Source organism: Rutilus rutilus (genome assembly GCF_951802725.1).
Source record: "Rutilus rutilus genome assembly, chromosome: 14".
NCBI classification, from domain to species: domain Eukaryota; kingdom Metazoa; phylum Chordata; class Actinopteri; order Cypriniformes; family Leuciscidae; genus Rutilus; species Rutilus rutilus.
In genome coordinates this window covers 7,242,297-7,261,607 of record NC_140219.1, presented here as the reverse complement: position 1 = coordinate 7,261,607, position 19,311 = coordinate 7,242,297, and the positions used below count along the sequence as shown (strand labels likewise).

The following is a 19,311-nucleotide window of genomic DNA, read 5'->3' as shown; positions in this document are numbered from 1 at the left end:
TAGACTAATATGCCTTTCTTTCTTCTGTGGAACACAAAATGAGATTTGTGTGTGTGTGTCCATACAATAAAAGTCAGTGGGGTCCAATGTTGTTTTGCATTGACATGAGGGAGAGTAAATTATGACATGATTTTTGGAATTTGGGGCCTGTATATTTTACATTTTATATTTCATTAAGTGAAGATATTGCATTACTGAAAGTAAAAATAAGAAACAAAACTATTCAAATAGAATATAATCATGTCAGACAGGGACTTCTGGGAATGTTCTTTTACTGTTTTGCACTGTAAATTACATAGTTTTTACTATCAAAAAGCATACATATACAGTATTTTACAGTAAAACTACATAATACATTTAAACTATGTAACATTTTGCATATGGTTAATTAACTTTTTTATTAACTTTTACTGTAGCATTTTTACAGTCTTTTACAGTAAAATGACTGTGTGAGACTCTTATAGTGTGACCTATAAAAGATGCATCAATTTGTGTGACATGATTAATCCAGGTGGTTTGATAATGCTCTGGTCTGGTAATAATTTCATTAATTACGTGATTGTTTAACACTGCAGTTGGACTTTCATCACTAATGTCGTCATACTGGCTAACCGTGTACGCAGTGCAATATCTGAGGAAATTAGAAAGTGTTTTAAGGTGATAACGAAGTGATTTGTAAGGTCAACATATATATGTGTGTGTGTGTGTAAGTGATAAGGAAAGAGAGAGAGGGAGAAATAGAAACACAAAGAATAGAAACAGGAAGCAAAACAAAAGCAAATCTCATTTATAGTGATGTGTTTAAAGAGTTGATCTCACTGTATATGCTGTCCAATTCTCAGTTGTCATCACTCTTCATTTTAATTTAATTTAATTACTGTTAAAAGTTTAAAAAGTTAATTTACCGATTGACTTCCTTATCAATCTGTCTCACCCAAATGCATCCTCAAAATTAGATTTAGAGAATAATCAGTCAGATGCAGTATGTCATCACCGACTCTTTCAACACAATTGCTTGCATGCCTTTGAGTTGTTTTATGGCGAAACCACATAATCTTAAAACCTTCCCAGCATTCCTTGGGGCCGTGTTGATCAAATGCCATTCTGACTTCAAAGTTAGGGAGTGGGCATCAACAAAAAGCAGTTTATTATTGCAGGAGGTAGAAAGAGATACCAACAAGAAATGTGTCTGTCATGCTTTCCGAGATTATCGGCTCCCCTGCTGATAAGGGTTTTGTAGTAGAAACCAACCGTGGGTGTCTCTAAGAATAACTAGCGGTAAAACCGTACGGTTTCACCATAAGGAATGAATTCAGAACTACAGCGATTATGAAGGACTGCATATATGCTCACCAACATATGGTCGTGATGAGACGCTATAACACACAACGTATTAAAAATCCAGACATCCTCATTTGTATTTGTAAAACATACAGCCGGTGTGATGTGACACATCTTAAGAAAGGGTGATATCATAGATGAAGTCAGTATTTTGGATACACTGATCCATAAGTGAAAGGGTGACATATTTTTACCCTCAAGTCACAGTGAAAGTGACACACTCTGCGCTTTTTTTGAGTCCAGTCTCCTTTTCGGACAATCTTTAAGGAACTATAATGTCAGCCAAATCCAATAATGTTAGATCCAGAGTGGATTTCATCAGTCAGCTATGCCAGAAAAGGGGAATCCCCCTGTCTGAAACTTTGTCAATGGAAACAGGATTTCACTTTTCACATATGGATGTTACACACACTGAATAATTATGCCTCCTGCTCTATAAACCATTTCCATTTCATATTATATGAGTTTTACAAGGGAATTAAGGAAAATATTTGCTGCTCCCTATCGTGTTACCATGACACACACACACACACACACACACACAGTAGCTTAATTTCCCCTCACCTTTGTCCTGTCATTGTTGATAGTTTGGTGATAGTTTTATTCTCTCAACACACACACTGAGGCTCTCTGGGGGCAAATTCCTTCCATCCTTTCGGGTTTCAGGCCTCATTGAGAGTCCAGTGTCCTGGGTAAAAGACATACCAAAAGTGATGCTTGAGCAGTTACATCATCAAGTAACATTCAAAATATGTTCCATATGTTTACCAGGAAAGGGAAAGTAAATCTGTTTAGAGTAAATCAGTCAGAGCTTATTACATGTTTACTTTTAAAAAGTATTTGGACACTTGAGCCACATTTAAAAATGTATAAACGTATTATTAAAGTAGCAAAGTAGCGAAAAATTAAAGACAAGTAGCATTTATTTTAAATAAATATATCACAAGTACTTTTCTATTAAAATATATATATATATAAAATGTTTGGCTTGTTAGGCTATAAAATATGAAGCATTACATATAGCTTATTGTTCAAAAAGTCTTGGTCTATCTAATATTATAAACGACACCTTTGTGACCTTCATACATCGACACAAAAAATTACCTCAGGACCAGTTCGTTAAAAAAAAAATATATATAAAAAAAAAAAAAAAAAACTGCTCAGAAAAGTAAAATTCCAGCAATGCAAATAAATAAAACAAAATTCAGACATTTTTAAGTGTAACACTTGTGTGTATGTGACTGAGGTTAATAATGAGGTGACTGTCTGCAAACGTGAATAAGAATAAAATCCTGATGCAATAAAATAGCTCTTCAATGAAAATATAACAAGGTGAAGGCTGGGAACGTTTAACTCTTGGCTGTGGCTATGTTTGTGTGTGTGACTGCTCCACCTGCTGGTACCTTAGCAAACAGCCTCCGTTGGGTTTTGGTCTGCAGGGAGAAGCATTGTTTGGCTCACTTGTTGCTATGTGGTATGACTCGTCCCGGAAGGGCTGATGAAATGTGAACCTGATCCATCATCCTGCAGGTACAAGCCAGTCTTGTCAGATCTTGCTGATGTCATCCCCGGAATGCGCCCATATATGGTCTGTCCCCCAAAGCAGAACATGGTGCATGACAAAGCTAACAATCTGCTCTGTGTTGTACGAGTATATGAGTAATAAGCTGTTAGCAATAACATTTACTCACCTCAGGGGCAACTAATCTCCTCTAAGGTGCTGCTACCTCATGGTTATTTTGTCTGAAAGTATCCAAAGCAACTAACTCTACAAAAATGTCAGGGACACCCGCCCTACAGAGACCTGACCTGCTGAAGGGGTCAGTTGTGATAAGGGTTAAAGGTTAAGGGTTAATCCTCAATCTTACCTGGGATTTAGGCCTTCATTTATGTCATCACCTAATTTAAACGCACACACACAAACACACTAATTCCTATTTGGATTTGGCTCTTTTGAAAACTTGTTTCTGAAGATTGCATTCTACATTCAAATATTTTTATAATGACCACCAAATTGCATATTTGCTAAAAAAAAAAAAAATGTGTCCATTTATCTATACATTTTAAATTCAGGAAGTAGATTCAAAATGAAATTCCTATTACTGAAATTGTAGTTTTAAAAGGAAGGTTTGTCAAGATTGATTTATTGCATTACAAAGTTTTACGTGAAAGTTAAAAATAGTATTGAAAGTTTTAGACAAAAAGATTTGTTTGAAATGTCACCTATTGGAATTTGTATTTAAATTACATATGCTTCTTTATGTCCTGCGGAGCCCCAAACATGACAAGCAGGACCAAAAAAAAGTAAATAGTGCGCACAATATAATATTAGTGTTAATATAATTTTTTTCTGCATGTCATGTGCCAGGCTCTTTAATATTCTATAAATGTATAGACCAGGATGAAAGAACATGTCATTTCCCAGTCCCTGTTGAATTTCTCTGAATTGTAATTCAATAAGTTCCACTTCGTTATGGAATTTGGCCAATTTTCAATTCATGTTTTGAAATGGAACCAATTCTTTAATTCTGAATTTTGCCTAACCTTTATTTACGGTCAGCCAGTCATTATATTTCTCTCTCTCTCTCTCTCTCTCTCTCACACACACACACACACACACACAAAGATAATGATTGGCCAGCTGGCTGACATTAGCCCTAATATAATGTAAAGTATTTGTATATTTAAGTGGTTGCATTTATTAGTTCTTCAGTTGACTCACCATTCAGCACATAAGGACACATTTATGGTAAAGACACTCTTGTTTTTATTTCCACTCTACTCCCCTTGGCTGTCTGCTCAGAGGATCCTGAATGAAGTCATAGACAGACTTGAATGTCTTTGTTTTCAGTCAAACACCCCACAAACAGGGTTAAGGCCCGCTCCCCCTCAAAGCTGTCTGCCCACACACAGACGAACATCAGCCTTTCTTACAGTATGATCAGACAGGTCAGGAAATCAAATGCAGTCATTTATGGGTGCGGCTGCAGTTTGAGAGAAGGGAGAAGACTGAACTGTTCGCTCAAATAAGTGGAAACATTTTCACAAAACGTCACAGCTAAGACCATGGTGGTCCATTATGTCACATCAGCCATGATGAACACCCAAATAAAAGAAACACCCAGAATAAATCGCCAAAGTCAACACATGTTCTTCTTGTTTTATTCAGCTGACAAAATTATCCCAGAGGTAATGGAAATGTATTTTTTTTTTTTTAAGAAATATTATTTATAGCCGGCTACACATCTGCATTTATCTGAATTTTGATTTATTCTTGGAATGGTTATAGCATGATGACAATATTTGTTTCAACTTTCTCTTACAAAAAACACATCAAATCATACACATGATTAACATTCTTGAAAGAAAGCATAATGATGGACACGAATGTTTGACCTTGTCCACTAGATGTCATCCTGAGATAAAAACAATAGCCCAGCAGTAGCCCTAAACTCAAGGTGAGTCATCTTCTATTGTGCTTGTCGTGACTGGCAAGTGTGGTTCTCCCAAACTTGGAAACTTCTTTTACCTCTGGGCTTAATAATGTTGAAGTAATTTAGAAGTTAAAGGACACTATAGCTTTTAGCTTTACTCTTACTCAAATAGGTCATATGTGGCAGTTAACATCATTTAATGAAAAAAAATATGAGACATGGATTTTGCAGACAGTTATCTTTAATGGGGAGTATACATGTGTAAAAAATTGTAAATGGCAATCCTCTGATGATAGAAAATATGTGATTTTAATACCAATGACCTGGTGGACTTTGCTCATCCACCCAAATGTACAGGATTTACTTGCACATCCCAGTGCACATGAAAGGCTTCGCACAAAGCAATTACAAGTTATGTCACTTGTATTCGTTAAATATCACTTAACTTAGAAGTGAAATGCCACACACATTACTATAGCTGTAACAACAAATCCCTTCAGAAATAAACTATTAAGGGTTTTCAAAGAAGGCATTGATTGAATCATGAAAGCCATTGAAAGATATGCAATGGTAGGCCTTAAGCTTGGCCTTTGCAAGAAAGGTCTAGGACTTAGATACTGTACAAATAATACAGTGAAATAATATCAGATAATGACAACCATGAGGAGAACGACAACCATAAATGTCAGGAAAACAGCAAACAGAAAAACAACAGCAAAGCTGTTTTGGGTCTTTTTGAGCAGGTAACATTGTGTTTTACAGTAATTGTTTCAATAAATCCAGCATAAACAACATTAATACTGTCTTACAACTGTTGACTTTTAAAATACAGCTTAAATTAAAAACGCTGCTGACTAGAACAGATTCCAAATGTAAACACGTATCTACTGTTGTTTCATGCTCTTCTTCCCCCTGAAGGAGGCATGCTTGAAGGTGCCTTGTGGTAGCAGTCTGAAGGGGTTGAATTTGGGCTTGCATTCATCCCAGTGGGGATATAATACATGCTCTCAAGATAGCTTTGATCCAGTGATGAGTGGCCTTTGGGTTCATTTTTTGGCATCTGGCTCACAGGGCTTCCATACCTTAAGGAAGTCTGGTGAAGCGTGGTGGGGACAGGAGGCGGCTCCGGATGGCGAACTTGTTGGGCACTGCCTGGGATTGCTGGGTAAGATGGCATTGCATAAGGTAGGTACTGTGGTGCAAACAACCCCTGACTGTGCAAAGAGGAGTAGGGTGGTGCAGCTGGTGGATACAGGCCTGAGTGGGACATTGCTTGCTGCGGTATGAGAACTTCCACATACTGGCCCAATTCAGGATCAAACAGCATTTTTCTGAGTGGCTGCATTGGTACCTCAATGTAGAAGTATTTTCCAGTCTCAGGATCAAGAAGAACACGACGAGGACCTTGGCCACAGCTGAGCCCACTTGCATTCTCTGGATACAATACACTGGCTCCACCGGGGCCTTCATTTGTGTAATCATGAGCAAAAGATGGTGGTAAATCTTGGGGATTAAACAACTGAGGCCTGGGATCCAGAGTAGACATATTAGCTGAATGAGAGTACTCATGATAGGGAGCAGAAGCTGCCGATTGTGGTGAAGGATGATTAGCTGGGCGTCTGTCTGAAAGCAGCCCAGAAGTTGATGGTTGGTCATCACAGTAGGACTGTGAATTTGAAACAGGACAGGCTCGTGGGTTGTGTAGAGGCTGAATCAAAGCTGAGCTGTGGGGTATTGTGGTATTGGAGACAGGTAGAGCATCTGGTCTGCACTGTTGAGGACGAACTTGAGCTTGTGGAGGAGCTCCCGGACAGGTAAGGACTTGGCCTGGAGACCGAGAGGCTGCTGGTACCCGTTCCTGTGGACTGTGGTGGAGATGTCCTTGATGTGAGTGGGAACTTAGTGTGCAGGAGCATGGAGATTGCTTAGTGGTTGGATGATACCTGCATGGCCTTTGTGGGGGCAAGTCTGACAGCCGTAGCGGGCTGAAACTCTCTCGCTCATCATAGCTGGGGGGATCATCTGAAGCATAGAAAAGATAGTCATCTGTGTGAAAACGATTATTAGATGATGCTCTTGTCACAGATTGTGTATGGCCAAGGGCTTGTGCTCCTGATGAGTTAGAAGCAAAGGAACTATCTAACACTGAATGGTCTGGACTGAATGATGGGGCCTGCTGCTGGCAAGGGCTGGTAGTTTGAAAGAAAGCAGAAGATTGCTGTTGATCCAGACTGGCCAGTGTCATTGTGGTGGATTTCTGCACAGTACTTGGAGTTGTTGTGACTGGGATGGGTGGTGGTTTGTTGCTTGATACAGCCAGTCTTTTTGTATCTCTTGATGAAGCATCGCTTGGTTGATCCTTGTGTATCACGGTTGGTGTTTCATTTTTATTCGACTCACCACTTAATCTGGTTTGATGCTTAATAACAGATGATGCTTGAGCATCTGCTTTTGGTGTATCACTTGACACTGACCTAATTTCTGCAAAGGACTGTTTATAGCTGGGTTTTTGTGGTACAAATGGCTTTAGCCTATCAGTCGATATTGACCTCACTTGTATTGGTAACTCAATCTCTTTTGATGCATTCACTGGTGTGGCATTATTTTTTGTACTACTTGAAAAAGACCTCACCTCTGTCTTGTCAGATGTTGCTAGATAAGTTGGATTTTGTGTCATAGTTGTGGGGGCAGATATTTTCTTCTTTTCTTGTTCCTTTGATGATTCCCAAGATTCCTTGGGACTTTCACTTTGTCGGGATGTCCTTGAAGAATTGTTGACAAGAGCTGTTGGACTGCAAGGCAATGCTGTATTTTCTGCCCTTACTTGTGCTTCACTAGAAAATCCTTCTGATAAACAGGCCTGTACAGGTACCTCAAGCCTGTTAACATGTTTAGCTGTAGCATTTGCACCTTCTGTAAGAACATCACACACTCCAATATCAGCCTGCATCCCTTTCTCTTTCAATAGCATGGATACAGAGTGACTGTTGCTTGTAGCTTCCATTTGAGTTGAGTCAGGGATTGTAAGATCAAAGGTCTTTGATTTGGATGTGCCATCCGGCAGAACCACTAATGCAGAAATTTCCCGCTCCTTACTAGGAGGTCTAGGCGGCATTTTAGTTCTCTGATCAAAGTTAGTATAAGACCTCTTAGTGATACTATCTGATTCAGGTAATCCATTTATGATTGTAGAGTGAGAATCTGATTCTTTTCGTAGTGACTCTGTCTTTGGCAAAGAAGCTTTGGGTGTTATTTTAGGGATGTCAGCATCTCTTCTTGTATCTATGCCCACTGATGGTTGTGATATTTTTGATATGTCAACAGGCTGTTTTTCAACTTGACAGTGGATTGTTTTACTACCCGATGTTTGTTTGTCCTTCCAACTGATGGCTTTACATTCAATGTGTAAGGCTGGAGTAGTTTGTGGCAGCTGCTCTCTTTTCTCTTGAATGACTGTGTCTTCAGTAGAAGTTGAATTTGACGCTTTGAAAGAGAGGTTGTATGTGTTTTTTACTAACTTCCTCACATCCCTAACTTTATGTATAATAGATTTTTTGTTGATTTCATCATCTATGACTTTTTGACTAGATTTGGTGCTCATATCTTCTGCAGCATTCTCCATTGACTGAGATTCAGACATTTCTCTGGAATGTTCTATGTCAGGGGATAGAGACACTTTCAGAGAAGATGTCATTTTCCCTTTGTTAGAGGAAGGTTTCAAAGTTATTTCTGGAGTTTTTGACATAAATACACTCTTTCCAGTCAGTTGTTCCTGGTTTTCTGGTGTCGTCTGGCGCTTTGTCTCTCTGCTTGTCATTTTGCTCTGCATGCTTATTGCTGGAGTGGCAACAGCAGGACTTGTGTTTCTGACACTGGCATTTGCTGAGTCACCATTGTACTTCTCTCCAAGGTTGCCCCCTTCTCCCTCCTTCCCGTTACTCTTGCTGTTTTGTTTCACATGTATTTTGTCTTCAACTGATGTAAGGGCCACTATAGGCTTTTTTTCTTCCCTTGTAATGTTGCCAGCAACCTGAGCTTCCCCAGTGTTAAAGAACGCAGGTCTTAAGAATGGTTTTGGAGGAACTTTTGGGGCACACTTTTTCAGCTGACGATGTGAAAATCTCTCCCCTTCAACAGCAACATCTTTAGATAAAAAAGTACATTCAGTTTGCTGGCTAGAGCTTAAACTATGCCTCTCCATGTCACTTGGTACATCATCAAAAGAGCTGGGGCTGATATCAGGACGTTTGTTTTTATCTCCAGATGAACTTGGGTCTGCACTTTTTGGTGAGTCTTTTTGCGCATCTTGCATTTTCTTTGACAACACGCTCTTGATAATGCAAGATGCCATTTGTGTCTTAGGGGAGCCATCATCTAAAGACACAGACTTCTGCAATGTCCTTTTCCTGTAATTTTGTGGTGAATCTGGTACCTCCTTGGAAAACTCCTCTTGCACAAAAGCTGGTGTGCTATGTTGACGAACAAAGTTGTTTTGTGAGTGCCTACTTGTTGAGGGTGAATTCAAAACATTTTCAGAGTTCCCTTTATGTTTTGTTTCATCTGTGTTCCGCCTTAACAGCTGTATCTGCCTTTTAGGTACTGTTCTCTTTCCTCTACTGGACTCTTCTTTGCTCTCTAAAGCAACATCCACACACTCAAAACTCCCCGTTTCAAAGTGTTTGTTTGGGTCCAGGCTGTCACGGGGTAGAAAAGATGAGCCATCGTTTTCATGTAACGCTGAGCCACGTAAGTCTGCGTAGGTCATCCATGCAACAGCACCAGGGCTGTCTACGGTCGATTGCTGAGAAACATTTGTTGATGACCTGTGGCTTGAATTGTACACATCCAAATAATCCACCTGAGGGCTAGACAGACTTCTGAAGGCCAGATCTGTAAACCATTTTACTTCATTATCTGCTTCATCTAACTCACTTCCCATGCTGGAGTTCTCACCAGTACACTCAGGAGAAAGAAAGCCTGCACTGCTGTGTTTACCAGTTGACTTGAGCCTCCTGGCGCCACCCTTGTTCTCTTGTTGTGAGCCCTGAGCTCTGAGCGGACTCTGTTGCTGCAGAGTTGTTGGGTGCGACTCAAAATAACAGCGAGCTGGAATTCCCGACTTTGGGTCTCGACTTGAGAGTGCTGGGCTGTGGCCTGCAGACCCTTTTCTATTCCTGGCACTGAATGACAGCTCAACCTGTTGCCCTCTGTAACTACTATCTCTCGTAGTCTCCTCCCCCTCTCCCTCCCTCTTTCCACTCTCCTCCTTTCCCCTGCATGGCTGCCTGTCACATTTACCACCACTGTCCCTACTGATAACCCCTAGACTTTCTCCTAATGCTACAGGCACTTGGCTTTGCCTCTTGTCACTGCTTGGGCAATCATTTTCCAACATTTCTGTTCCCTTGTTGCTATCATAAATCTCAATATGGCATTGTTTCTTTTCTACAGATGTCACTGGCATTGGCACAGATGAAGCCCATGGACTCAGAGAGGCAGGTGTTCCACAGACACAATCTGTTGTGTTGTCAATGACAATTTCCTGATTTTGCTCTATTTTTACTGTGGACGATCCAAAACCTGAAGGTTTAGATGGTGAATCTTGCAAGATCTGCATTTGGCTAAGAATTTGTGGTCCACCGCCTGCACATTCATCTGGGACAGATGAACTGCTTTTGAAGGTCTCTGTGACAGCAACATCATTAAAATGATCACTGTTTATTGGGTTAGGAGATTGAGGATTAATTTCCTTAAAGATTATGGGTAAAGGCAGATTTTCTGCTTTTTCAAGAGGGATGGAAGGCTCGGTTTGGAGATGAGGGTATAGTGCTGTGTCTCTGGTATGGTCTGATGCAGTTGATGAGGGCCTTGATCTACTCTCTGGTGTTGACAAAAAGTTCCTTGAGGTAGGTGAGACAGAGGTGTCATTTCCAAAAAGAGAGTTGGAAGTTTCAGAAGATTTGCCAGAGACAGTTGTCTCTACCACAGGTGATTGTGTTAAATCTTCATTTGGTGAAACATTATACGTGATGCCTCCAATCACAGGGGATTTTGTATTGTGTGGCAGAACACTATAAGATATTGTTTTGATTTCGGGTGAGCAGGTGACTGATCTCAATTCTAGTGAAGGGGTTGGGGAAATAGGCTCTGGTGTAAGGTAGTGTTCTCTGCTGTTTGGAGTGGAGGTAATGCTCCTTAACGCAGGCGTGGAATCTCTACTGCATGTTGGTGTTGCTCTGTAGTCATTTTCAGTGATGGCAGGGGAGGATGGCAGGTCATCAGGTTCTGTTGAATAAACCATTATCTCATTTGTAGGTGACTGGCTGATGGTATAACCCATTGGTTCTGATGAGTGAGCTGAAACGGAGTGATCAGAAGAGGAGTAGATATCAACGTGACAGCAGGGGGAAGATGTTGAGGCTTCAGTTTCAGTTGAATAAACCCCTTTCTCATTTGTAGGTGATGGACTGATGGTGTAACCCAGAGAAGAGTGAATGTTTACTGGTTCTGGGTTATCAGGAGAGGAGCAGATATCTCTGTAGTCAATCCTTGTGCTTACAGGGGAGGATGGTGAGGCTTCAGGTTCAGAGTTATCAGGAGAGGAGCAGATATCTCTGTAGTCAATCATTGTGCTTAAAGGGGAGGATGGTAACGCTTCAGGTTCAGTTGAAGAAATTATTCTCTCATTTGTAGGTGATTGGCTGATGGTGTAACCCAGAGATGAGTTAATGTTAGCTGGTTCTGAGTGATCAGGAGATGAGGGGATATCGCTGTAGTCAATCTTTGTGCTTACAGGGGAGGATGGTGAGGCTTCAGGTTCAGTTGAAGAAATTATTCTCTCATTTGTAGGTGATGGGCTGATAGTGTAACCCACATGTGAGTTAAATATTACTGGTTCTGGTGAGTAAGCAGGTGCTGAGTGATGAGGAGATGAGCAGGTTTCATTGATCTCTGGTGATTCCAGACTTTCTCTGCCATCTATGGATGAGCACACCTGTCCTCTTGTTTCAGTGGAAATTGCAGACACAGATAGGGAATCCATTTCCACATTATCACTGGTAGATGTAGATACTGAAAAAGATGCACCATCAGTGTCTTCCAAGTCTGGAAACTCTGATGTGTTCCCCACTTGAGTTGAGCACAAATTCAGCAGCTCAGGTGAAGATCTGCCTGTGGATGCGGGTGTGGAGCTAATTTCCCTGCTTACAGGGGAGATGGAGTTTAATCTGGGCTCTGGCATGACACTGGGTATGGGTAGGATATTAATATCTCTGTTTGCAGGTGAAGTAGACATTTCCTGAATAGGACGGCAGTCTGTTGGAGAAGTGTTTGACAGTTCTGACGCAGAGCCACAGATAATCATCCTTTGTGCAAGGAGAACTTTTTCCTCTTGTGGACTATGATAGTTCATATTTTCTTTTCCCTCAGAAGACACCACATTATTTTGTTCAAGTGGATATTCTGCCAAGGGTTCACAGTTAGTAGACTCAAATATAGGTATGCAGTCTTGTTTATCTAAAATCGGACTTGTATTTGTATGTTGAGGTGCTGTAATAAATTCTTCTTGCTCAAAAGTGGCAGGTTCTTCCTCTGAAGGGCAAGATGTAGGATTAGAGAGATCCTTTTCTGGAATAATCTGATTTATAGATGGTGTTGAATCCATGTCCTGTGGTTCAGAAGCATTTGTACATTTCTTTTCATTCACTGGGGCAGCGCTCACTGACACTTGAGGTTCTTTCCAAATGTTCCCATTATGTGAAAGGTCATTAACATTCACTTTGGTTGCAGGTGGCGTGTAATCAAGTGGGTTAAGTCCATTTTTAGAATCAGATAAGATGTTTGATTCATCTGAATGTGGATGTGATTCCCTGGTCTCCGATGTGGAAAAATCCAGTATATTTTTTGGAGAAGGTGTGTTGTAAGTGACTTCAGTGTTGTCGCTTAAGTCAGATCCATTGGCAGTGTGATAAGATCCTGAAGAGTCATTGGCATCATCTGCTGGAAAAGGCTGATCCACTTCTCTTCTGACAAATGTCACAGAGGCTGGGCTACTGGAAAGTGATGGCGAGTCGCCGTCATCCCCAAAAATGTCACATAGGCAGGTTGTTTCAGATATAGCATTACGATGGTTGGGGATTGAAGTGATGTCAAAAATCTCCACACGATTTGGCCCTTCACGACTCTGCAGGTTGAACGTTTGTGGAGCACTGCGAAGGAAAGAGTAGCTGTCTCCCTCTAAAACCCAGCGCTCCATTTCTTCACTTCAGATAGCACAGGCATTGGGTTGTCACACTTGAGCCATTTATAAATGCCTGAACTGGTCATTCAGCAAATGTTGAATGTTTTCAGACCTGAAACATCAAAAGAAACAGTCACGAAAACTTGTTACTGTAAAGAGAATACAATTGTCATGACAAAATGTATATATATACATTATATACCAAGTTCATCTTCTGAGAGCAAATAATAGTTACTTTGCACATACAAAAGTCTGCTTAATAATAGTAAACAGTATTACTAATCAGATTAGAGGATTACTCTTATAACTACTCACAAACATACCTCATGCAAACTGATGCAAAAATATATACAGTATATACACAGTAACTTTGTAAGGTGAAACATGTAACAACATACATGCAGATATCAAAGTTCACATAAAAGTAATCAGATATGATACTTGCCTTTTCTGGTGTTTTCTGTCCATATGGCGAGTTTGAATGGAACAGTCCCTCCAGAGAACATCTACAGGGGACAGTTATGCACTGTACCATGGGCTGTGAATGAGGCTCCAACAGGGGGATTCAGTTTTCCGAGTGCCAAACTGACCCTTCATCGTAACAGGCCACTCAGTGCACAGATATGTCCAGCCCCTCAAGCTAAGCCCAAAAAAAAAAAAAAAAAAATGCTACGACTCCTGCACCCTTAGCCCTGTCTGAGCTCACGGAGCCTGGTTATTTCAAACATTAATTGACACCACTTTTTTTTTTTTTTCATGCTTGGACATAGATGCATATCTCTGCCAAGCTTAGGAGTTAGGGTGTTACAGCTAGGAGCAGGTGCTGCGATGGAATAGATAGAGTCTGTGAAAGGAATCTGACACACTAGGCCAAGACAGTCATAGAGGCTCACTAATTTTAGACCTCTTCTATTAGGGGAAACTTTGCTTTGAGAGGCTGCCTAGAGACACACAGAGGACAGAAAATGGCAACTTTACAAAATATTCACCAACAGAACTTTCTGTAGTATTTGATTGCAACATCCAGCTCTTGAAAACTCTTCCTTACATTTACATCTATTTGTTTAGCAGACACTTTCATCTAAATAGCCTTATAAAAGAGAAATACACCATAAATAATTGCTTTGAGCTTAAAAATGATGTCAATTCAAAATTATTTACAAGTAAAATAAATTGAATCAGTGATTTAACCTATTGACCACTTGAACTTGTGACATAAGCTATCTTCTCCTTTCCACTTTTTGTGCCTATTGTTCAGAGCATCAAAGTACATTTGTTTCATGTGGTTATAAACTAGTCCACCACCTTATAGTGAAAGAATGCTGAGGACTTCTGCAATGCAGGGATTTAGTGTTCACACAACACTACTGATAGAAGCAGCTTGACAGTACCAAGAATAGGTTTTTGATCATCTGATGGACAGTCAAAACACAATTCTCAATGACCATGAATTAAAGCTAGAGACTTGCATCTCATGAAGCCACCTGATATTTAATATCTTTGACTGAATGGTTGTGAGCTTTTACAAAACTTGGTTATTATAGAAATAGTTTCGGTAAGCAGCAATTTCTAGTAGTTGTGTCTGAAAAGTCAACTGAAAGCCAGCATGACTCTAGTTCACAGAAAACTGTAGTAATTTTAATAAGACAACACAAAAGCATTTAATAAAAAACATCTTTGCCTGTTATTGGTCTCTGTCTAGCGCAATGTACATAAATATGATAGCAGAAATCCCCCTGCAGTAACATGACACATCTCTATCTTGAGGTCAGTGTATTTAGATATTCTATTTTTTGACAAATATGCAGTGGGGGGGGAAACTGCCCCACAAATAAAACAGGCTTAGGATGTCATTTGACGATTTGTATGCAAAACATCACACACACAGATATGTGTGATATCAGATATGCTGCAGACTTTCTGAAATTCTAAAGCTAAAATTTTTGACACCTGAAAAAAAAATAATAATAATTTGTTTCCCTTATTTGTTAATTTCCTATGGAAGCTTGTTTCCGCCACAAAATAAAAATAAATAAATGATAATTGCGACTTTTTATCTCACAATTGCGAGTTTACATCTCGCAATTCTGACTTTATTTCTCAGAATTGCGAGATACAAAGTCAGAATTGCGTGAAATAAAGTCGCAATTGCGTGTTATAATGTCAGAATTGCGAGATATAAAGTCAGAATTGCGTGAAATAAAGTCCGAATTGCGTGTTATAAAGTCAGAATTGCGAGATATAAAGTCGCAATTGCGTGTTATAAAGTCAGAATTCTGACTTTTTTTCTCGCAATTGCGACTTTATATCACGCAATTCTGACTTTATAACACGCAATTGCGAGTTTATATCTCGCAATTCTGACATATTTTCTCAGAATTATGAGATATAACCTCACAATTGTGAGATATAAAGTTGTGATTGTGAGGACTTTTTTTTTTTTTTTTTACCTCAGAATAGTTTATCTCACAATTCTGACTTTATAACACGCAATTGCGACTTTATATCATGCAATTCTGACTTTATATCTCCCAATTGCGTATTATAAAGTCAGAATTGCGTGACGTCAAGTCGCAATTGCGACTTTATTTCACGCAATTCTGACTTTATATCTCGCAATTCTGACTTTATAACACGCAATTGCGACTTTATTTCACGCAATTCTGACTTTATATCTAAAAATTCTGAGAAATAAAGTCAGAATTGCGAGATGTAAACTCGCAATTGTGAGATAAAAAGTCACAATTATCTCTTAAAATGTTTTATTCTGTGGCGGAAACAAGCTTCCATAATTTCCTGCATGAACATCATGACTCAATCTAATAGAGCATATTCGCTAACCATTGTTCAACTGCACAGCAGTTTTACAAGAGGTAAAAGTCACAAATAAAAAGACCAACATGTACACGTCTTCCCATGAATCCTTTCCAAAGTCATCTGTGGGTGTTGTTCATTTGATCAGAATCCAGTCTAATTTCTATTGATTCTGGGGTCTAATCAACCCTGATAATAATTAATGTAGCCTGATTGTGCAAATGAAACATTTTGTTGTCTTTATTTAGATGGGTCAAATGAACATCTCCGATTTTGGGTTTTATAGTCAGAAAGAGATCTTCTCCAACAGCTAATGTAGTTCAATTTCACAAGCTGTAAGAAAAAAAAGAAAATGCATTCAAATGCATTTTTATTTAATTACAGTACATGGAAAGAAAATGAATCTGTCTCTAGGAGTTAAGTAAGTTTATGATCTGGCTGTGACAGTGACTCACGTGAGGGTTTTAGTCTTTGCACTCGAGAGAAATACCGCGGTGCTAAAAACCCAGCAGCATCTCCGGAGGTCAAAAGCACACCGTTCTCGGACCAGAAGAACTCAATCCCATCTGAAGACCAACCAGAGGGGAGAGTGATCATTAGGACTTCTGCACTATAATTCTTAAAAGTATATTATCTTTATACTGGTTTTAAAATGTATTTCTTAATACCTGACATAGCTTTCGCAACATCAATGTACACAGCCAACTCACAACTCTGTCTCATACCTATAAACAGAAAAGAGGTCGTTGAACTGTAAATGAACTGAATTACATATAAGGTGAATTGCATGCTTCTGTAAACACATCTTGGTCTGGACTGCTTTCTGCTATCCTAATCTGTTGTGCATGAATGCATGCCTAAATACATACATACATACTCACATGAAATATAGATCTCTAGAAAATAATCTGCACTGCATGTCACTCACCACTGATGACTTCGCCCTCTCCAGGTAGCCCAGGTGCCAGGTGTATGTGAGTTCTGCTCATTCTGCTGAGGCCCTGACTGCTTATAGAGGGCCAGTGTTTCATGTATGAGCCATGAACAGCTTCTCTTGGATAGTCCGGATCATCAAGTGCAACCTTTCTCAACTCCAGATCTTTAACCTTGAAGAGACACATTCTAGGATAAGTTAAATGAATACATAAATCACACAATTTGCATCATGTTTTTTAAATGTAAAGAATCTGTAAGATTTACATTTATTTATTTGACACTTTTCAGTGAATAAACTAGATTAGTATATCACAAATTATATATACATACACCTGAATAGGTACACCTGTTCAACTGCTTGTTAATGCAAATATCTAATCAGCTAATCACATGGCAGCAGCTCAATGCATTTAGGCCAGTAGACATGGTCAAGGCGATCCACTGAAGTTCAAACTGAGCATCAGAATGGAGAAGAAATGTAATTTAAGTGACTTTAAACATGGCATTGTTGTTGGTGCCAGACGGGCTGGTATGAGTATTTCGGAAACTGCTGATCCACTGGGATTTTCTCACACAACCATCTCTAGGGTTTACAGAGAATGGTCTGAAAAATATCCAGTGAGCTGCAGTTCTGTGGGTGAAAATGCCTGGTTGATGCCAGAGATCAGAGGAGAATGGCCAGACTGGTTCAAGCTGATAGAAAGGCAACAGTAACTCAAATAACCACTCATTGCAACCGAGGTCTGCAGAAGAACATCTCAAGTTGTATCTTGCGATCTTGACGACTGTCGTACCTTGAAGCAGATGAACAACAGCTGCAGACGACACACCAGTGCCACTCCTGTCAACTAAGAACAGCAAACTGAGGCAATTCACACGGGCTCACTAAGAGTGCACAGTAGAATATTGGAAAAACATTGCCTGGTCTGATGAGTCTGAATTTCTGCTGCGACATTCAGATGGTAGGGTCAGAATTTGGCGTAAACAACATGAAAGCATGGATTCATCCTGCCTTGTATCAACGGTTCCGGCTGGTGGGGGTGGTGTAATGGGGGTTATGTGCAACAAACTTCTGTATTCTGTAAAACAGGAACAAATATATACTCAAGATACCTTAAAAGGAGCGAGCAAAAAATTCTCTCACTAACATTTAATTACTTAAATCAAACAGAAACCATAAAAACAACTAGCTAGATTAGCTGATTACCTTAAAAAAACATAGATATAGCAGTCAGAAGTACTGCCGTTAACACTTTCTCCGACAGAGACCTGTTTGTTCATGTGATGTTGGGCATAAACCCTATGGTGTGGGGGGATATTTTATTGGCACACTTTAGGCCCTTTAGTACCAATTGTGCATGTTATTTATTTAAAAGTTATTTATTGTTGCTGACCATGTCCATGCCTTTGTGGACCAGTGTACCCATTTTCTGATGTCTACTTACTTGACTACTTTAAACCTATATATCTTAAATTAAGACTGTAGACTTTACGTGACTTCTGAACTACACTGACTTGCACTGAGTGACCCTGATTGGCTCGTATCTGAAGACGACCATTCTCAGTGTGGTTGCAAAGCTTGAATCGCTGTTTGTCATCGGTGGCCACCACTCGCTCCACATCCTCCACTGAAAATGACCGGAACTGCTGATGTGCGAGAAGTTCCTCCACAAATACAAAGCCATCTGAGGACAAGGTCACATAAGAATTACAGACAGACAACAGGGATGATAAAAAAATTAATAAAAAACTGAATCCAAAACATGTGCTAAGTGAATGAATCATTTGCTGTCTAGTCCAATATTAACAGGAACCATCCTCCACAAGAACTTCATTCCACACAATACCTAAATAACAATTTTGTAAGCAGACGGAGTGTTGAGAATCATATAGTTTGTGGATATGACTTCTCACCCGAGTTCATCTGAAAACCCATCTTACTGGCACCATGGCGTAATACATAAGTTAGAGATTTAGACAGGCGCACATCTCTGCTCTGAAAGACACACAAAACAGACATAACAAATTAATTACAGTGCACAGACATAATGGCGTAATACATAACGAATGAATGATCGTTTCCCCACCTCTTCATTTCGTTTTCCTCGCCCTCCTCTTCCTCTTCTCCCTCGAGGTTGACAATCCATTTTTTCACTTGTTGTGATATTGTCATTCACAAATACAGCTATAAGATATATGGGCTACAGCAGTTAAATTTGTTTCGTATAACGTTTATTCTTCTTGGATTATTTACCTGTACGAAAACTATTTTTTAAACTCCTTTCTATAAGGTTTCGTTGCTGAACTTCTCGTTTCGATAATGGAAGCAGCCATTAATGAACCCATCCATCCATTGACCAACAGGGGGCAGTAAAGAATGTTTTATATTTGCTGAGTTTTATGTATCCTACCTACGCCGTCTAGTGGGAGTGACTGCACTGATTTAATGTTTTTTGAAGAGTGAATTATCGATTAAACATTATTTAAATATAGATTAAATTAAATAAAAATATTATTTGTTGGACCGTAAAGGTAACCTCCCACCAT

General features: G+C 39.6%; 2 protein-coding genes across 3 annotated transcripts; both read right to left on the bottom strand.

The window, feature by feature from the left end:
• Window positions 1-4,998: 4,998 nt before the first annotated feature.
• LOC311304193 (uncharacterized protein) lies at window positions 4,999-13,662 on the bottom strand. Its single transcript, XM_084431072.1, has 2 exons — window positions 13,460-13,662; window positions 4,999-13,126 (listed from the first exon to the last, which is right to left on the bottom strand). Exon 2 carries the CDS (start codon window positions 13,027-13,029, stop codon window positions 5,671-5,673), a length of 7,359 nt encoding a protein of 2,452 aa, XP_084287198.1. The 5' UTR covers window positions 13,030-13,126; window positions 13,460-13,662; the 3' UTR covers window positions 4,999-5,670.
• Window positions 13,663-16,053: 2,391 nt separating this feature from the next.
• Window positions 16,054-19,136, bottom strand: trpt1 (tRNA phosphotransferase 1). Of its 2 annotated transcripts, XM_084431075.1 has the most exons (8): window positions 19,019-19,136; window positions 18,852-18,949; window positions 18,679-18,760; window positions 18,280-18,449; window positions 16,757-16,934; window positions 16,497-16,553; window positions 16,284-16,394; window positions 16,054-16,161 (listed from the first exon to the last, which is right to left on the bottom strand). In XM_084431075.1, exons 2-8 carry the CDS (start codon window positions 18,909-18,911, stop codon window positions 16,139-16,141), a joined length of 681 nt encoding a protein of 226 aa, XP_084287201.1. In that variant the 5' UTR covers window positions 18,912-18,949; window positions 19,019-19,136; the 3' UTR covers window positions 16,054-16,138. The 2 variants fall into 2 exon arrangements, with proteins under 2 accessions (XP_084287201.1, XP_084287200.1); XM_084431074.1 differs by having other exon boundaries at window positions 18,852-19,123.
• Window positions 19,137-19,311: the final 175 nt, after the last annotated feature.